The sequence below is a fragment of the Trachypithecus francoisi genome, unplaced genomic scaffold (assembly GCF_009764315.1).
Source record: "Trachypithecus francoisi isolate TF-2019V2 unplaced genomic scaffold, Tfra_2.0 Lachesis_group11, whole genome shotgun sequence".
Taxonomy (NCBI): domain Eukaryota; kingdom Metazoa; phylum Chordata; class Mammalia; order Primates; family Cercopithecidae; genus Trachypithecus; species Trachypithecus francoisi.
The window spans coordinates 16085465-16106641 of record NW_022681456.1 but is presented as its reverse complement, the minus strand read 5'-3'; the positions used below and the strand labels follow the sequence as shown (position 1 = coordinate 16106641).

General features: G+C 43.3%; 1 protein-coding gene across 7 annotated transcripts in view; it reads left to right on the top strand.

Annotated features, from left to right (window-relative positions):
• The window catches only part of FBXW8 (F-box and WD repeat domain containing 8), a 123664-nt gene that overhangs the window by 36548 nt on the left and 65939 nt on the right, over positions 1 to 21177 (top strand). For all 7 annotated transcript variants that reach the window (XR_004439556.1, XM_033220457.1, XM_033220455.1 and 4 more), the window contains one exon: positions 13669 to 13826. Coding sequence is in view for 6 of the 7 variants with exons in the window: in XM_033220457.1 (XP_033076348.1) it covers positions 13669 to 13826 (158 nt within the window). In the remaining variant the exon portion in view is untranslated. The remainder of the gene's footprint in view (positions 1 to 13668; positions 13827 to 21177) is intronic.

Sequence of the window (21177 nt, the reverse complement as noted above, 5' to 3'; positions counted from 1 at the left end):
AGAAGTTACTTAGATCATTCCAGCTAAAGGGATCTCTGCCTAGAGTGTCAGAAGACACTTGAGGACAGAAGGCTGAGACTGTACTGAAAGAGTCGCGAAAGAACTTACAAATAAAGGAGAACCTTGAATCTCAAAACCACTTACGAATTTCTTCTCTGGAGCTCCCGAAGGGCAGGCCCCTTACGAGTCCAGATGCCAGACCTTCTTTCCCTGCCTCTCTGTTCCCTCGGGGTTTGTTCAACATTATAGATTATGCCAACACAGAGCAAAACGATGGCCGAGTTCTGTGGATCAATAGGATGAAACCTGATCTGCGGGTCAGAGAGGCTCCTCACGGCTCCTCTTTCTAAGAAAACCTTACGCTGATGGCTTAGCATGAGAGACTTCAGTCTTGCTTGTATGTACAGCATCTTGTGTTTATCATTAAAATTTTATCTGGTGGTTACGATGCTTGTTTTCTGGGTCAGATCTTGAATTCCTTTTCATTTGAGACAGTGGTGTTTGTGGTTACCTCATTCCCAATCAATGTTGAATTCACCAGGCTTTCTACAGTTATGTATCTCCAAGGAGCTTCTTAAAGAGACAGTGGCCACCTCACCCCTTCTTTCTCTTGTACTTACCTTGTGTTTCTGTTATTCTTCTTTTTTCCTTCCCTTTTCTCTTTCTTTTGCACAAGTGGAGTCTGTTCAGAGGCTTAGTTTTATGTAACTAGAGCTAAACTATGAAGCATTTTTGCATTTATACCTATTAAGTACATTTCATATCATTGATGGAGAGCAGAATCTCTTTTTCTCACCTTTTAAGCAATCTGTGTAAATATTCCTAGTTGGAGTCATGTTGCATAGGCCCACACTGATATTTATTGCAGTGAACCTCATGATGGACCCAGTCATGGTTCTTCCCTACTCTTCACATAAAACCAGTGAAATCTGAAAATAGTCACTCATTCATAAACGCATTTGACACTCAAATACCCATCATGTGAACAGGACCTGGCCCCTGTCTACCTGAGGCTTGGTTTTCCAGTGGAGAAACAGACATTCTTTCCAAAGCATCTGATGGTTCACTGTTTTGTCCGTGAGTCTTGCTTACTCTACAGTCTTACAAATAATTTCCAGTTAACTTTCCCTGACATTCAGAACTCTTTGACATTTCTTTCCAAGCTACCTTTTTCCTTATTACACTTGTCAAGTGTACCTTTGTTTTTTCCACACTGTTCTGTTTAGTTACCTCTGACTGCGTCTTTTTTTTTGGTTGGGATACAGTCATATGCCGCATAACAGCATTTCAGTTAGTGATGGGCCGCATATATATTATTGGCCATTCGTGTACCCTAGGTGTATAGTAGGTTCTGCCACCTGGGTTTGTGTAAGAACACTCTATGATGTTTGCACAATGATAAATTCACCAAAGGATGCATTTTTTTCTGAGTGTATCCCTGTCGTTTAGTGACACATGACTGTATAATTCATATGCCATAAAATTCACTCTTTCAAAGTGTATAATGCAGTGATTTTTGTTTAGTAGATTTAAAGGTTGTGCAACAACACCACTATCTAATTCCAGAACATTTTCATCAACCCAAAAAGAAACCGAGAATCCATTCGTTAAGGCCAATTGCAATCCTGTCTCCTCCCAGAGATTTCTCTAGCGCTGTAGCCTAGCGTCCACTCTTCTGGGAACTCCTGGAGACAGGACCATCTGCAGCTGACAGGGCAACTTGTCGTGTGGCCTCGCTGTTTCACTGAAGCATTTTTGTTTTATATTGTTATTTTACTTAGAAATAATATTTAACTTTACAGCCATCTACTGTATTTTCTTTCCAGCAATTTGTACAAAAGCATCTTTTTAAATTTAAATTTAAATTTTTTTTTTTTGAGACACAGTCTCACTCTGTCACCCAGGCTGGAGTGCAGTGGTGCCATCTCGGCTCACTGCAACCTCCGCCTCCCAGGTTCAAGGGATTCTCCTGCCTTAGCCTCCCGAGTAGCTGGGACTACAGGCGTGCACCACCCACCCAGCTAATTTTTGTATTTTTACTAGAGATGGGATTTCACCATGTTGGCCAGGCTGTTCTCAAACCCCTGGCTTCAAGAAACCTGCCTACCTCAGCCTCCCAAAGTGCTGGGATTACAGGCGTGAGCCACTGCACCCAGCCTGTAAGCATCTTTTAAAACTATGAGTGGTATGTCATATTTTGTTAAATGTATACTGTTTTATATGGCATAAGCATTAAAACTTAATACACAGACTCCCCTTGCCCCCCACCACCTGTATATGATGTTATGTGGGAAACTAGAGAAATGCCTATGTCTGTTCTTTAATTTCTTGGTTTTCTCAGCTTAGAATCATACAATTTTAAACCTGGAAGGAGCCGGGCGCGGTGGCTCACGCCTGTAATCCCAGCACTTTGGGAGGCCGAGGCGGGTGGATCACAAGGTCAGGAGATCGAGACCACACTGAAACCCCGTCTCTACTAAAAATACAAAAAATTAGCCGGGCGCGGTGGCGGGCGCCTGTAGTCCCAGCTACTCAGGAGGCTGAGGCAGGAGAATGGCGGAACCCGGGAGGCGGAGCTTGCAGTGAGCTGAGATCCGGCCACTGCACTCCAGCCTGGGCGACAGAGTGAGACTCCGTCTCAAAAAAAAAAAAAAAAAACCTGGAAGGAACTTTAGAGACGATCTGTTCTGAGACCCTCATCTTGCGTGAGGTGGCGGAGGCTCAGGGCCATGCTGGGTGTGCGTGAGTGGAGCCGCTCCGTCATGTTTCTGCAGCATCCACAGGCAGGGCTGGCTGGTGAGGCTGCCGTCTCCAGTCCTCATTTGCTGCTCTGAAGCTTTGGCTATTGTAGCGTCATTTTGGTTTTTCTTTTGTGACATGTGCCTATTTAAAAACAAAAGCAGCCGGGCGCATTGGCTCACGCTTGTAATCCCAGCAGTTTGGCAGGCTGAGGCGGGCAGACAACAAGGTCAGGAGTTCAAGACCAGCCCGGCCAACATGGTGAAACCCCGTCTCTACTAAAAATGCAAAAATTAGCTGAGTGTGGTGGTGGACACCTGTAATCCCAGCTACTTGGGAGGCTGAGGCAGGAGAATTATTTGAACCCGGGAGATAGAGGTTGCAGTGAGCTGAGATTGCGCCATTGCGTTCCAGCCTGGGCGACAGGGCAAGACTCCGTCTCAAAAATAAATAAATAAATAAATAATTAATTAATTAAAGTAAAAAGAATAAAAACAAAAGCAGTGGTAAAAATCATGTTGTTTTGCAACTGTGTTAGAAAGTAGAGAAGAGAAAGTCACTCAAATTCTAGCATGGAACACAACCTTTGTTAAGGTCTCCCATGTGTCTGCTTTGGTTCTCAGTCTGTTTTTCTATGCATGTTTTTTCATAGTGTGATTATAGCCTTTGTTAAATTTGTGGCCTTTTTCCCTCACCAAACTGATGAATTTTTTTCATGTTGTATGTTTTTCATTACTTTCTTTGACTTGTTGAAAAAACACTTTGGATAATTATACCCCAGTTTCCCTATTTATTCCCCTAATAGTGAACATTAATGTCATTTCCTGTGTTTTGTTATGTGGATGTTATGCATATTTTATGTATATACGTCTGCAAATTCTTCTCCTTTTTAGCACTACAAATCTTTATTTTAAAATGATTAGACACATGCTACTGTAGAAACTTGAAATTCTATATAAGTGCATAAAATAGAGAGTTAAAGTTCTTTCATTATCGTCTCCTAGTCTTGCATTCCTGATTGTTTTTCTAGGCTAGAGTCCTGTAAGCAGAATTACTGGATTCAGGAGAATGAATTTTTATTTTCCAGATTAATAAATTATTTACCCTCAGCTTCTTTCCAATCTAACCTTTTGACTTGAAGTCTCCAAACCATCCCTGCCATCTTCCTGTCAGTGCTGTACATAGTGAGAGCCCATGCCTCCTGCCCTCTTCCTTCCTCCCCATCTAACCTGGCTCCGTCCCAGCCCTACTGCACTGCACTCTCAGAGGTCCCCCGTGATCTTTTGCTCAACAAACCAATGGCCTTTTCTTGGCTCGTCCTCTCCAGCCTCTTGGCAGCATTTGGTCCCGTTGACTTTCCCCTTTTGAAATGGTGGGGGCCTTGTGTTAAGCATCTTTGTGCCCTCAGAGTCTAACATCTTTCCCAGGACCCAGGAAACTTTGAGGCAAGTGTGTAAGAAAGGAAGACTCCCCTTCGGCGACCCCACACTCTGGGCTTCCATTACCTCCGTGAGCGCCTTCTCTGGCCCTCGCTCTTGCTTTTCTCTGCTGTCGCTTGACCACTTAGCAGGGATGTGCAGCAGTGCAGAAAAGACCTGCACCCGTTGTTTTCTTTGCTGGAGAGAGAAGCGGATGTGCCTTCAACTGCGGCTGAGCCATTCAGACACCACTTTTACTTTGCTTTTTCAGCGAACATTTCTCATTTCTTTAACTTGAGAAAAATTTGTGTTCACAAGTCACCAATCTACAGAATCAGTCACCTGTCTTTCTCTCAAAGTTCAGCGCCTGTCTGCATTTTTATCTGTAATCTGCTAGACCTCCTGAAATGCTAGCAAGGTTTAGTGTGTGTTTTCCTTGGGTTTTAGCAAAGTTAGTTGATAGTAAGTGATCAGGAAACGTGTCTTTTGTTTCTTTGATTTATTGTGGTAACAGCTCTTAGAATTTTAGAATGTTTTGAAAGTTATATGTTGATTCTTGAGGAGAAAGAACAGAAGAAAGGGGTATATGGAAACATTCCTGTTCTGTTTTGTGATGCTTAGACTGTTCTCGTCTTCCTTCTCCCCAGTTGCCCTCTGGAAGCTGAGTGTTGCACTCAGGTGACATCATGAGTTCAAAAAAGTCACAGTATAAAACCTGAGGCACAGGACTAGGTGTCGTTTGCCGTAAGTAGTGAAGGAGAGCCACCTAGTGAAACGTGCATCTCAGGTAGAACCAGGAGCTCCTTGGAGGCCTCGTGCCAGCTCTGCTAACCATTAAGCCATTAGCTCACCAGAAGCTTTTATCAGATGCCCAGGAGTATGATGTTTTGCAATAAACTCCCTCCTCATTGTTACTTGAGATTCATAAGGCTAAAGCACTCTAGTTGGCATAAGAAAACACACTTTTCTATTCACATGAGAGGACATTTTCCCTCTTTTGGTTTTAAAAAAACATCAAGCACCCTGTTTGTGTTGAGGTTTTTTTCATGACTCCTAAATATTTTCTCCCCTGATTTCTGCCTTTTTAGCCTACAGTTCCTGCCTTTACTGGAAGGAGCAGGACTGTGTATCCATATTTCTCGTCTGCCAAGTGTGGTTGGAAGGATAACTGTATCATTTGTTGCAAAATATTAGCGCTCTTCTTTCCCTAAAAACACTCAGTTGTCCCATTTTTGCTTCATTCCTTTTGAGGCAAGTGTGCCCAAGTAGATACAAAACAAAACTGTCTATACCTCTCTAGCAACCAGATGATCTCTGGCTGCTGCTTCAGCTGCCAGACGTGACCTGATTCAAATATGTTTTTATTTTTCTGAGCCCCATTCATCCAGCCTGCTGTCAGAGTGAGAGGGTTTCCGGTTCTTTGGAGACAGAAAGCAAAATTTGGGGCTTCTAATTTATATATGGAAAAATTGGTGTCTGAATCTTTGGTTTCTTCAGTTTGCCTGTTGGCCCTTCAGTGGAATTTTATCATTGTTTTACATTTAAGAAGTATTGGAAAATATCATTTTAGACAGGCCAGGCACAATGGCTCATGTCTGTACTGCCAGCACTTTGGGAGGCCAAAGTGTGTGGATCACTTAGGGTCAGGAGTTTGAGACCAGCCTGGCCAACATGGTGAAACCCTGTCTCTACTAAAAATACAAAAATTAGCTGGGCGTGGTTGCACGTGCCTGTAAGTCCCAGCTACTCGGGAGGCTGAGGCAGGAGAATCGCTAGAACCCAGGAGGCGGAGGTTGCAGTGAGTCAAGGTCATGCCACTGCCCCCCAGCCTGGGCAACAGAGTGAGACTCCATCTCCAAAAAATAAAGTCATTTAAGGTAACTTGAAATACCTTGCTTTTAGCCATGTTGTCCTCTGCCTTTTCCAGTAATTACAAACGTACCTTGTTATTGGCTGGGCACAGTGGCATACCTGTAATCCCAGCACCTTGGGAAGCCAAGGCAGGTGGATCACTTGAGGTCAGGAGTTCGAGACCAGCCTGGCCAACATGGCAAAAACCCCTTCTCTACCAAGACTGCAAAAATTAGCCAGGCATGGTGGCACACACCTGCAATCTCAGCTACTTGGGTGGCTGAGGTACAAGAATCACTTGAACCCGAGAGGTGGAGGTTGCAGTGAGCCAAGATCGTACCACTGCACTCCAGCTTGGTGACAGCGAGACTGTCTCAAAAAAAATTTGTTTTAAAAAGGACCTTTTTATCAACTGTATACCATGCCAAAATATGAATAGTAGCTTTAATGTGAATATGTATGTATTTGCCCTGAATTTAAAAATATTTTCTATTCAGAAACTGAAGCCCTCAAGGATGGTGTTTCCAACACTCTCTTAGTTTTATATGAATGTGTAAAAGTTAAATACTGCCTATGGATTACTTTGAGGCTATTGAGATAACAGATGCTTTGTAAATAACATAGGTAGAAGCTTGTGTGAGATAAATGTTGCCCGTATATACTTACTAAGGACATGCTTTCCATCTTTCTCTTTTTTAAAAAAAACTTTTTCCCCTAACAGTTTTCCTTTAAACCTTGTTTTGTATAGATTTTCTGCTGCTGCTTATTGTGACATTGGACTGTTCCCCATAAGGAATTCGATCATTACCCGTTAGGGACCTCTTTTTAAAAATACTTTTAAATTTATTTATTTTCTGCTGTGAGGTATACATGCTCTTCTGGTAAATAAGTCTGAGGTAAGATATTGATAAGTGACTAGAGGAGAGCATTACATTTATTATATCTTTAATGAAGGAGCTCCAGAATATCCTTAATAAATACTGGTGAACTCATGACTGCATTTATCCATCTCTGGTTCTCCGAGGAATAATGGGAAGGGCCACAGCTACAGTAACTCTGCATAATCATCATTGACTCTGACTCTATTGATTGTGATTAACCAAGATGTATGGAAAACAGTTTTAAGTGTGTAGTGCATGTATCTCGTAAGGTCCATTAAGACGTTCATTATTTTTCAATTGATGCGTCTTAAGCCCCACTTGATGTTTGTTGTAGTGCATTTCCACAGAAGGACTCTGCAGTGTGGGATTGAGTTCATTTTGTTAATTGCATAATACAACCCCGTCATGTTTCATAGAAAATAGTAAATACTCTTGCTTTTATTGATTGGTATTCTTTGGTATTACTGAAGAAAATATGGAGCAAGTGAATAGTTCTTTAAACCTTTACATGTTAAGGGCATGAATGTTTCTTGAGATGTGGACACTGCCGTTTTAGGAGCCCCCCTGCCTGATTGCTCAGTAGGCTTTAAACCACTTCCATCTTCTGGGTTTAAGTGAACAGATTCATTCATTCTGTCAACACCCACTAAGCATGGATGAATACCACACACAACCCCGTTGGTCATGGGGAGTTTATAGGCCGGTAAGGAATCCAGTTACTGGTGTTTACAGAGCACTGTGGGAAGTGTTAGGGTTGGGGAGGAGCATGGTGCCATGACATGCTGGGGAGAGGCACCTCGTACAGGCTCAGCATCAGGCTAGCTTCCTCCTGGGAAATGACTTTCAACCTGAACCCGGAAGGATGACTAGGACTTGGCCAGGTGGAGTTTTCTTTGGGGCAGAGATGCTGCCCTCCTCACTCCCCAGCCAGTAGCGATCATGAATAACCCATTACTGCGTTTGTTTTTCTGGTAAGCTGGATGAAACAGCTTCAGAATCCTTCTCAACACAGAGCTCTAGGCAGCCACTACCACATATTGGATTTGACACACAAATGAAACCATTTGCTATTCCTGGCCTGAAGCCTCATAACAGGGCCCCTCTTGGCTGCTCTGGGTGCCTGATCAGAATAGAACTGTGACTTGGTTTGGGAGTGGCTGTTTGTGTATGATCCTGTAGAGAGAGAAGTCTTACTAACGGTTCCACATGTTCTCCTACATGCCCTGAGAAGCAGGCCTGGGAGGCACAGGTTGCACCTGCTTAGCCCTCAGTCCTTCTCCCAGCATACTGAGCCTTTTTTGTTGGCTTCTTGCCTTCCAGTTGCAATTTAGTGGTCGAATTGATGGGTTAGGGTCAGGGGCTGTGTCCTGCAAACCTGAGTCACAATATTGAAAACAATAAATTCCTTACATTGCACTTAAATGGGGGTGGTTCTTAAAAGCAGTATTTGTTTAAAGACAGTGTCATCTGAGGAGGCAGAGTGGCTTGTTGGCTGAGCAGTGATTGAGAAAAACCTGGGGCACATTTTGATCCCAGCTGTGCCACTAAAGTGTTTCTTGTGACCCTGGGTAAGTCACTTAACCTTACTTCTCAGCATTCTTAAATCAAAACCACCCCCCAGCTTGCTAGGAAGGGCCTTAAATTTTTGTTTTTAGCAAAGAAGAGCTGACACATGGAACAAAATAGAAACGCTGCTGGATGCTTATGAAGAAAAAAGGTTGTTTTTAGCTGTACAGTATTTATTCCTTCTTATTCTTCTAGTCTGTTAGTCCAAATGAGTAATCTGCTTATTGGAAACTTACTAGTTAATGAAAGCTCTTTGGTGGTGAATCGTTTTAAATTGGCAGTCCCTCTGGCATGCAGAGCTTGAGAGAGGCTCTATTCCCATTCTTTCAACAAAAATCAGCTGTGGTCTCTGACCTATTTATTTAGAGGTAAACTCAACCTTGCCAAGTGTAGGAAAGACTGGGAGAGCACACAGCTTCACTGGGCTGGGGCATATCCTCATTTGGAAAAGACTTCTTTCTTCTTCAGTTTTTCCTTAGTGTTCTTACATCAGCTAGTATATTAGTTGCAGTTGTACTTTGCACAGACACTAATTAGAGAGTCATCAACATTGGGGTCCAAAGGCTTACTGACAATGTAACTGTCATAGTGGCATCTTAATTGGTTGAGTGTAATTGTCATTAGGCAGCGATAAAGACATCTGGAGCTCTGGAGAAAAATCAGCCTTTTTTCCCACCTCCATTCGTTATCTGTTCTTGCTTCTCCTGGCCAATGTTGTTAAGCACTTTTAGATCACATTTAGGGTTTGGTCCAGGTCCCTCTGCCCCAACCTTTGTTTTACCCTACCAAAGATGTCTGTTTCCTTAGCACAAGTTCATTAGCATGGAGGCTGCCTCCCATGCTATTGTGGCTTTCACTTAGGTTAGATTTGAGAGCCCGCTGCTGAGTCAACGCAGTACCTGCTGCAGTAGGATGTTTAGCCTCAGTTCCTGTCAATACAGGAGACGTAGAGCCTTTTATATTTTACCTCCTGAGTCATTTTGCAGCAAAACATTTTTGTTATTATCATACCTTTTGGTCATGGAGAATGAAGCTAATTTAAATAGATATATGGAAAATTTCTAGCTTATCCCCTGTTTTATAGTTTTCAGTCGGTTTGGAAATAAGTGGAAGCAGTCTAATGCACATCAGTGTGTGCATTCTGGGTGTTTCACTAATCATTACCACTGGAAAGTGGGCAGTGGAAATAAAGAGGTACCCCTCAAGCCAGTCAGGTTGTTACCTGCGGACACCCCCTTTCAGTCACCATTTATTTATGATTAGCTGTGTGTAAGGCACTGTGATGGAGGCTATGGCACTGCGGTAGGGCCTTCTTGAAGACTTTACAGTCAAGTTGAGGAGACGATCAATGCATATGGACTGTAGTAGTAAAAGCAGTTTCTTCAGATAAAGGGCATAATAGTTGAGTCAGAAAGCTTCAGGCTTCATGGAGGAAGGGAGGGCCTGTAGCAGACATTGAGGGTTTGGTAGGATTAGGCTGAGTTGGTGGTTCTCAATCTTGGCTGTATATTGAAAACATTGATGCCTGGTTCTATCCCCGGACAGTCAGATTTATTTGGTCTGGGAGGCTGGAGTGCAGTGGCACGATCTCGGCTTACTGCAACCTCCACCTCCCAGTTCAAGCGATTATTCTGCCTCAGCCTCCCAAGTAGCTGGGATTACAGGCATGCACCACCACACCCGGCTAATTTTTGCATTTTTCGTAGAGACAAGGTTTCACCATGTTGGCCAGGCTGGTCTCGAACTCTTGACCTCAGGTGATCTGCCCACAACCCCCCCGCCCCGCCCAGCCTCTCAAAGTGCTGGGATTACAGGCATGAGCCACCATGCCCGGCCTGTATCTGGACTTTTTAAAGCATTCCAGGCAATTTTAATATGTAGCCCAGGCTGGACCCCACTGGGCTGGGAGATGAGGAGGTGAAGAACTGCAGGAAGGTGGGGCAGGAAATCAGTTCAGAGGCAAGAACATTTGGGAGCCTCTCTGGAGGCTGGCTCGTGTGAAGGGAGAGTAGAAGATGAGGCTGGGGAGAGGCGTGGAAGCTGGTTTGTGGAGTTTTTTCAGTAGGTCTCATAATTAAAATTTAATTCAATAAGGTGTTAAGATGTAAGACCTTATAGAGGGTTCTCTGGGTATATGGCAAGCACTGTTCTAGTCTGACCGTTGTAGTCATTGCATGCACAGCTATGAACAAAACCTAGGCCCTGAGCTCAGAAGCTTCAAGCTGGTAGGGAGATGAACAGTGAGATGATCACAGACACCCACAACTGCCATGAGGGAGGCATCCAGGCTGCCATCAAGGTAGATTGTAGTGCAGTCTAGTGTGGCACGTGAGGGAGAAAGGAAGTGGTTCCAGAAGAAAGATTCGTGCAGTCAGGTATTTTGAAGGGCTTGGCTTGTGGGGGAATATTGAATGAAAGAAGCTCGGAATCAGGGAGCCTGTAGCAGTCGGGTGTGAATGTGAGGTGCTGGGGGATTTGGACCAGGGTGGCCTCTCTGGGAATGAGCAGAACAAGCTTGGCACCTGAGTATATATAGTGGTGTGGGTGGTGGGCCACAGCGATGTTGAAGGGGCCCCTCTCCTTCCGTACCGGTGACCTGGGACTGATGATCCCATTGATAAAAATAAGGAATTCAGACACCGGCTAGTTTGGCCATGAGCTGAAGCATTTCATTTTAGACGTGTGGAGTCACAGTGTGAGTGGACCACCCTTCTCTGTGGGAGAAATACTTGCCCAGGAGCCCCTCAGATATGAATAGAGTGCTATTATCTGTGGGGTTCCTGCCCTCCCTCTCTTCTCTTTCCCTGAGTAAGGAGCGGGCTCAACAGTTTCTATTTCACAGCTCACTATTGTCTGGTTCAGTAGCTAAAGCACCTTTTTTCCAAGCTTTGTTGTTTTGCTGTCATTTTGGCTCAGTACTCTTTGTGTTCAGGGAGCTGGGAGGCTGGAGCTGAGGCCACCTAAACCGTCTTTCCTCTCCACCCTTGCCTCCCCACTGTGTCCCCTGTGGGGGCACCACCGAAAACAGTGTGCAGACTGCTGGTGTGGTGTGACACATGGTTAGCAGGAAGCAGAAGGACAGAGACTGGTAGGAAGGAAATACAATTTCCTAGTTTATGTACTTCTTTTTCTCAACGTGCCTTACTTTTCTGATCTGAATTCCCTTTATCTTTCTTTCACTTACCATCTCTGTATTTCCGAAAGGCATTGTCATCCTTCTTTCCTGAATTGACTGGTTCCTGTTACATAGAATGTAACCGTAAGAATCTAGTCCCACAGTCTAGACATTCAAACATGTCTCATCTGTTGTGTCTCTGTAGCTAAGCAAGTGGCCTTACTCCAGCGAATGGCCTGAGTTGTTCTCAGGGTATCACACTGAGCCCGGTATTTTGAGGGCACTGAGGTCCAGGGTATGTGTTTTGGTGTAGGGTTCCTCATTCAGAAGGGTGAGCTGACCGCTGCCTGGAGAGTCTGGGGGGCCAGTGGCCATGCTTTGGCTGGGTTGATCTCAGTATCTGCCCTTGCTTGCACGTCGCTGGGCTTAAGGACATTCATCTTGTGTTTCTGTTTACTGGAGGATAAGTGGTCAACCCAGAGGCACAGCAGGCCAGGTTCAGAAAGCATGTCTCTCCCATTTGGCTCTTTATCCCACATGTGCACTCTCTGGGTGCCACGCTGCAGGTAGAGAGCCAAGTTCTCCAACCAAGGAATTGGGGTGACAGAATGGCCTCTGGACTGTGCAATGTATGTATTTACTGTCGATTAAGAATTTGGGTGCAGTACTGCTAGTAAACAAAGCACTCCTGAATCACAGTACTTCTCTATAAGAAATTCCACCTGAGGCCAGTTGTGGTGGCTCACACCTGTAATCCCAGCACTTTTGGAGGCCAAGGTGGGTGGATCACTTGAGGCCAAGAGTTCTAGACCAGCTGGGGGCAAAGCCCCATCTCTACTAAAGACTGAAAAAACAAACTGGCCGGACATGGTGGTGCATGCCTGTAATCCCAGCTACTCGGGAGGCTGAAGCAGAAGAATTGCTTGAACCTAAAAGACAGAGGTCTTGCAGTGAGCCGAAATTGTGCCACTGCACTCTAGCCTGGGTGACAAACTGAGACCCTGTCTCAAAAAAACAAACAAAAGAAAACAAAAACCAAGAAATTCCAGGTTGATCTTCTATAGCTACTTCACTAATGTGTCACATCATAGATTTCAGTGACTCAGTGAATCTCAGAGGTTATGGCATCAACTCGTCAAAGAAGCCCTGCAGGAACTATGGCTAGGGCCTCAGGAAGACTGTGAAACCCCTTAAATCATTGGCCTATCTTTGTGATTGTGGGGTTCTATCATGAGGCCCTTAAAGGCATTTCTCACCCCTTTTCTCCCATAACACTCAGTTGCTTTGCAAGTGGAATAAAACCCTCCGCAGCAGACATAAGCAACATAGCTTAAATACCTTGGTGATGGGCAGCACCCCACTTTATTATCTGGCCGTTCTATCATCCTGGGGGCCTCGTGTCTGAGTAGGTTCAGCCTGGCCCTGGCTTTGATGGAAGGAGTCATTTGTTGGAGTGGCACTAGTCATAGGAGAGAGTGAGTACTTCTCTTTTCTAAGTGGGCAAAACCAGGGAGTGTCGTGCATTCAGCAAGAGCTTTTCATGAGCAGGCAGCATTGTCTGGCTGCTAAAGGCAAGATTTAATTGTTTCAGCAAATCAATTAGTCTTTAGGGACTTTAATCAGTCAAATCTGATGCATGGATGAGGTATTAGAAAGCCTGTGCCTGTAAGACCATTAGTTCTGAGTATCCCTGCAGCATCTCTCTCTGTCTTTCGTATGAGCGAGTGTGTGTGTTTATGGGTAAATAATGTGGCTTATACAAATTTCTGCGAGTGATCCCTGCAGTGGGAGAGCTTGTAGGAGCAGATTGTTGTAATAGTGTAAAAGGAAAACCAAGGAGATCTTGCTACCCATGTCTTATTATTGTTTTCTCATTTGAGATTGTCACCATTGTGCTGTGAGAATGTGAAGCGTGTTCACAGCCTTCTGTCATCTAGTTGACATTTTCTCCTGTTGGAGTCACTCATCTAAACAGTGCCACAGGAGTGGCTCCACACCACCCGATTCTTACTTGTCTGTTGTTGTAAGGCTCTATGCATTTCCCCCACCATAGCCCTGCTGATCCCTTTTTGGAACCAAGTGTGTCATTCTCTTCCAGATATACATCAGGGGACGTGAGAGTGTGGGACACCCGCACCTGGGACTACGTAGCCCCCTTCCTGGAATCAGAGGACGAGGAGGACGAGCCTGGAATGCAGCCAAATGTCTCCTTTGTGAGGATAAACAGCTCGCTGGCAGTAGCAGCTTATGAGGATGGTAAGTAACCACAACCCTCCTCCCTATTAAGGAAAAAAAAGCTTTACAAAAATTAAGCAGCTGTGGCCGGCTCCCCCCTGTAATCCCTCCATACGTACACGTGGGCACACACACATGTTCACACACACTCACTCTTGCCTTTATGTGAAGAAGTTGGCCAACAACCGTCAGTGCATTAGTAGGCATTGGAACACAGCACCCATTAAAACTGGTGTTTAATTCCTACTGGAACTGTCAGGCTGGGTGCTAGTGCCAGACACAGGGCTGGCCAAAGCATCTTAAGCAAATAACTTGTTTGATGTAAAATATTAAATATACTTGGCCTACTTTTCCTTTAGCCTCTGCTCAGCCCAAAGGGAATAGCAAAAAGGGGATAGACATAGATCATCTGTTGACAAATATGGATACAGAAAAATAAAAGTCAGTGCCTACCTTTTCCTGGCACTTAATATGCCGTACAATATAATTGATAATAATATGTTTTCTCTTTGACATTGGTAGAATTCTTTTTGAACATGAACAACTATGGATTTTTGGAACTAGGTGGGAATAGTCTAAAGTTAGCTTTACCTATGTAAAGAAACTCTTAACAGTGTATAGCTGTCATGGTCATTTCAATGGCCATGATATCCAGTATGCCCACCTCTCATGCTCCTATCCTCCGTTATGTTGTGAAGTGTTGAATCTCCACAAGCTTCATGACCCCACTTGCCCAAAAGTTGGGGCCACAACATATTTCAGAATGTTAAGTGTTCATGTCATGGCACCACTGCAAATCTTCAGAGGCATTGTGACATTAGCAGTTGGCTCAGAGGGACAAAACTAAAATAGCTAATGGGGAATTTTATACCCATGTGCTGTTTAAAAATAAAAATTAGGGCTGAGATCTTACATATATATACCTATATATATTTGAGACAGGGTCTCACTTTTTTGCCCTGGCTAGAGTGCAGTGGCACTGTCTCAGCTCACTGCATCCTTGACCTCCCGGGATCCAGCGATCCTCCCACCTCAGCCTCCTGAGTAGTTGGGACTACAGGCACATGCCACCATGCCCAGCTAATTTTTTGTATTTTTTTTTTAGAGATGGAGTTTCACCAAGTTGCCCAGACTGGTCTTGAACTCCTGAGCTCAAGCTATCCACCTGCTTCAGCCTCCCAAAGTGCTAGCATTATAGGCATAAGCCACTGTGCCTGGCCTTGAAAATATTTTTATATTTTATATAATTACTTTAGCAATGTGATGTTGGTTTGATGTTAGTAGACACTGTTGATGGATTTCCTTTTCAGCCTGTAGAAATTCAGCTAAGCTATTTCTGTGGTGTAATTAATATTTCATATGTTTATTGAGACCCTGGATAGATACCATAAGAGCAGTTTAAACATGTTTGCTACTTTCCAAATTATCACTGAGTTTTTTTTCCAAAATACCTATGCAAAGATTGCAATACTTTTAAGTTAGAATCATACAGTTTTAGGATCATCTAATAGCCATCTCCTACCATTCACACACACGAACGTGCACACACATACTCTTCTACAGATGGGGAAACGGAGGTGCAAAAACCTACTTCAGCTAGGTAGGTACAGTCAGCAGTGAATCCAGAACTGTGATTGTGTCTCCAGGGCCGTGCTGCGGTGGTCATGCTGTTTATGGAATCCTGAACATAAAGACTCTTGTAGAAATGTGTGCCCAATTGATTTGCAGCCCATGTCTCACATCTCGTGAGCTTGAAAATACAGCTTGAGGTCATGTGCAGGGGTGCTGCTGCTGGTTTTATATTGTTAGAATTGTCTTCATTTCCCTCATTCCCTGTTGTGGCACAGAAATATTGGGAAACAATGCAGGCATGATAAAGAATCTACTTTTTTTTTTTTTTTTTGAGACAGTGTTTTGCTCTGCCACCCAGGCTGGAGTGCAATGGCACCATCTTGGCTCACTGCAGCCTCTGCCTCCTGAGTTCAAGCGATTCTCTCCTCAGCCTCCCGAGTAGCTGGGATTACAGGTGCCCACCACAACAACCAACTAATTTTTGTATTTTTACTAAAGACAGGGTTTCACCGTGTTGGCCAGGCTAGTAATCTACTTTCTTTGGTAAATGCTTAGCAATTGATTGCCAAAATATATTTTATATTCTTTTTTTTTTTAAGTCATAGTTAGAATTCAAACAGAGCAAAAATGTATATAAAATTACAAAGAAAAAGTATGCAAAAAGAAGTCGAGGTATTCCTCCCTGTCCCATTTCCAGGCCCTCTCACATTTTACTCATGGAGGGGTCCTGCTGTATATACTTTTATGCACTATTTTTTTTTTTTTTTAAATAACTTAATGGCACATCTTGGTGGTCTTCTGTATTCACACTTACATGATAAACTTTATTCTTTTTAATGCCTGTGTAGTACTGCATTATGTGGCTGTACCATCATTTATTTATTAGGACCCTCATTGATGCACATTTGAATTGTTCATTTTTGTTATTGAAAACAGTGCTGCAAGCAATATGCTTGAACGAGTGCCAAGATGGACTTGTCCAAGGGTGGCCGTGGGGTGAGGTACGGTGATTGCTAGGTCGGAGGCCATGGCTGCTTTAGGCTTTGATAACTATTGCCAAGTTGCCCGCCAAAAAGGTTTCACCAGTTTTTAGATTCACCAAAAGTATGTGAGAGTGACTGACAGGTGAAAATGGCATTTTATTGTTTTTGTTTGCCTTTCTTTAATCACATGTGGACATCTTTTCTTTGTGTGTTGTTAGCTGTTTCTATTTCTTCCTCTGCAAATAGTTTGTTCCTGTCTTTCTTCATTTTGCCTTTGGGTTGTCATCTTTTCTGACTGAAAAGAAAGCTTGGGAAATAATCCTTTGCGATATGTATTTCCGATATTTTTTCAGTATGTCATTTATTCTTTTTTGTTTGTTTTGAGACAGTCTGGCTTTGTTATCCAGACTGGAGTGCAGTGGTGCGATCTCGACTCACTGCAACCTCCGTTCTCCTGGGTTCAGGCGTTCTCCGGCTCTCAGCCTCCCGAGTAGCTGGGATTACAGGCGCCTGCCACCACGCCCAGCTAATTTTTATATTTTTAGTAGAGACGGGCTTTCACCGTGTTGGTTAGGCTGGTCTTGAACTCCTGACCTCAAGTGATCTGCCTGTCTTGGCCCCCACAAAGTGTTGGAATTACAGGCGTGAGCCACTGCACCTGGCCTGTCATTTATTCTTTAATGGACTTGTTTTCTAGAAGGTACTTGGTGTGTGTGAATGATTTTAATTTTTTAATCTATAAGTGAGTGGGTTTTATTTTGTAATTTAATGTTCTTGATTACTACATTTTTAGGGTTCAAAGATCAAAATAATATAAAGTTATGTATAGAGAAATCTTGCTGCCACCCACTTTTGTCTGCTCCATTCTGAAGTAATCATATTTTTTACTTTCTTATATATCCTTGTATTTTAGTATTACAAGTACAAGCAAATATGAGTGTGTATATTCTTATTGCCCCCTTTTCAAAAAACAAAAGACAGCATACTATTTACGTGATTCCACACCTTGACTTTTTTCTCTAAATAGCATATCTTAAAAGGCAGTCCATGTCTGTGTAGAGAGAGTACCCCGTTTGCACACCTGAATGGTAATTCCATTGTGTATAAGCACTTTGGTTTATTGGAGGACAGTTGTGTTGTGTTTGCCGTTACAGTGTTGTAGTGAAAAACCTTGTAAAGATGACCTTTCACGCAAGCACAAGGAGGATTGTTTTCTGGGTTACAGGGTAAATGCAAATGGGGTTTTACTATTTTATGCTGTCACCAGCAAGCCATGAGAGTGTGCCCGTTTCCTCACAGTTTTGCCAACAAAGTATGTTTCCAACTTTTGGGTATTCATCAGTTTGAGAAGAAATGGTCATCAGGTGTAGTTTTAACTTACATTTCTCTTAGTGTGAGAAAGGTTAAATTTAAGAAAAAAATGTGTACCTGCTACTTGTAGTTCTTTCTTTTTCTTCTGTTACTGTTACGGCTTATTTTTTATATTTTTATCTTGACAACTTCGTCTTGGATTAGTATGCAGTATGGTTCCAAGTACATCTTTTTTCCAGCATCTCTTCTCAGAGAGCCCATTTCTACCTAACTGGTTTGAGGCACTGCCTTTATAAGCTTTTAGCTATGAAATTCACTTTGTATCTGGGTCTGTTTCTGAACTTTGTGCTCTGTTTCAGTTGGTCTGTCTGGCAGCTTACATTTACATCAAGCTTGTCAGTCTCGTCCTTTGGGGTTTCACGTCATGGTTGGGAAGATGATGACTCAATGCCTGGGTAAAATCTCTAGTGCTTCCAAGGCTGCAGTGTTCCCATTGAAATCTTTGATTCGGTTCAAGTTCATTTTGGTATTAAGGGCTCTTGCTTTTTTAGAGCCCTTGTGTTTCCCTGCTTCTCTCTCATGCTGAGCTTGTTTTATTGGTCTGATTCGGGTTGTTACTGTTTCTGTGATAAACAACAAGTTCTATTCCTTTCTGCAGACCTCAGGTGGCGTCATCTTTGGTCCCCCTTCAGTTTAATAGATCGACACTATGGTATTTACACCAATATATTCATGAATAGCTACTTTTGGGCAAAGACAGATTCAAATAATCAAACCCACATTTTTATATTGCTTCTTTCCAGGAGCGGCTAACTGGCACTTCTTAGGCAGGAACATGACAAAAAAGGAAATTTACCTTGTGGGGTTTGCTGTCTGAAATTTGTGACATGGAAAAGAAGAATAAGATAATAAAATGAGTTAATGAACTTCAGTTCTCTGATTGTGCCAAAGTGAGGCTCTGTAGCCATTGAAACGCCCTTGCTGGTCTACACGCACATTCTCAGTGGAGGGAATCGTATCCAGAGGGGGAGATGGAACCTGCTTTGGGGAAAGGGAGTCATCCCTGGGTCCCTTTTAGCCTCTTTGCCCCGTAGGAACACTGTACACGCACCTGGGGTGGAGAGATTTGGCAAGGTGATCCACAGTTGTGATTTTTTGAATTCCAACCCACTGGCCTCATATTTCTTCTGCCTTGTTTCCGATTGTCAGCACTGGCCATCCTCCAGTTTGATTTTACCACTAATTGTGTTGCACGTTACCATACCGAAATGAATCAAATCAAAATGCTTTTCCTGGAGCATTAGATAAAGCAGGCGAAGGTTCTGAGTAATGAGCAGATGCTGCTAATGCAGGGACGGCGGAGACCTTGCCAGGACTCCATCTGCTCCGTGCTTGCCTGCCTTTGGCCTCATGCCACAGCATTAGGGAATGGCAGTGTGCTCGAAACCCACTCTCTGGTCACAGAGTTTGTCTTGAAAGCTCACTCTTTGGTGAGAAATGAGATTACACACTTCTTAGGTGCAAAGAAGTTTTTATTTGTCCCCCTCAGTGGAGAGAGGAGAGACGCGATCTGGTGTATATTAGCATGAGGAAGCCTGGATGGGACAGCCAGCAGTCCTCTTTATACGGTGCCATCAAGCACAGCAAAGTGGCTTATCCACCTCCACAGCGCTCCCAGTGCAATTGTCTGAACACACACATGCTCCATTGTCCGGCACTGTGGCTGTCCGGGACTGTGGCTGTCTGGGGCCGAGGTGACTACGATTTCTCATTTACTGACCTATCAACAATGGACGGGGGTGGGTCTCTGCAAGCTGCTTTTTAGCGGTGAGCAGTAGGACCATGTTTTAGTTAGATGACTGTGGAGACTAGGTGCTTCTAAAGTTTTATTAAGATTTTATTTTTAGTAAAAAATAGTTCTTCATTCGTTTTGCTTGTATCTTTTGTTTGTATGTTGATGATGACATTTGGATGTGATGGCATGGCCTTTGAATGCAGTATACAACTACCCCGCTGCCCCCAACATTGAAGTTTTAGAAGTGGATTCTTAACATGTTAAAGCATTGCTTGGAAGAAGGCTAAGGCAATTGACTGGATTGTGGAGAACTTGATTTTTTTCAAGGCCTTTCTTTTCCAGTCAGTCTTGTCCTAAAAGTTTCAATAATCAGTTCTTGCCTGGTACCTTTGCCTACTCACTCTTTAGGTCCGGTCTTCATATTCGGACACTTTGCAAACAAAACAGAATGAGACAACTTTCTAACAAAAAACAAAAAAACACACCATGTATAGTCCTTGTAAAAGATAGGGTATGTTTATAAACGTAAACTTTTTTTTTTAACACTAGGAATGCTCACATTTTAAACATTGAGAAGGGAATTAAAACATTTAGGCTACGTGTGGTGGATCAGGCTTGTAATCCCAGTGGTGTGGGAGGATCTCTTGAGCCCAGGAGTTGAGACCAGCCTGGGCAACATAGTGAGCCTCCATCTCTACAAAAAATGAACTAGCTGGGCATGGTGGGGTGCACCTGTGGTCCCAGCTACTTGGTGGGCTGAGTTGGGAGGATCACTTGACCCCTGGAAGTTGAGGCTGCAGTGAGCTGTGATTGCTCTGCTGCATTTCAGCCTGGGCAACAGAGCAAGACCCAGTCAAAAAACAAACAAACAAAAACAAAGGCAGAAATCTGAACTGAGGGGTTTCGGTGTTTAAGGAATCCTTCTTAGGGCATTGAACTTTAAGTTGGCTCCACCTGGCACATCTAGGATGTTAGGGTTTGTTTCACAGACAGGCCATAGAGACTGTATTGGGGCTGGAGGAGGTTGTTGAATACAAATGCTCTTTGAAAGCTTTTTCTGTTCCTCAGTGACAGGAGCTTGAAATGATACATGCTCTGGGTAGAGTCTGTGTTCTATCTGAATAATGGGGCAGTGGGCCTCACATGAGAGTCCACAGATTGGATGTTGGGTGAGAGCTGTGAGATCTGTAGAAATTTTTTTTAAATCTGTATTTTTGTTTTTATAGTAATCTTAAAAAATAAAAATAAACTCGATCTTTTGACCCCATGACTGAACTGTGCTGTGGGATCTCAGTACTGGAATTTACACTTTGTGTTTGAGGCTGTTGGTACCAAGTGACCACCTGCATGCCCGTATTGACCTTGTCATGAATTGTTTTTCACACCGAGGGGTGTCCACAGTGAATTTTTAGGGATCTACAAGCCCTCAAAGTTAAGAAACACTGGAAGGGCACCGTAGTATGCTAGTAGGCATAGACTAATGGATGACCAATTTCTGGGATATCTATGCATTTTTGAAGTTACTAGTGAAAGTAATTTGAAGTATTTTTCTCCTGTAGAAAAATGTGGCACATTAAATTGTTAAGATTTAGTATTACTCTTTTGGTTTCTTGGAGGTGGTTTTAGTGAAAACTGATTTTTAATAATAGACAGTCAGATGCATAAATTCACAGTAGCTGTTCTGTTTTATTACAGTTGAGTTACAAACTGA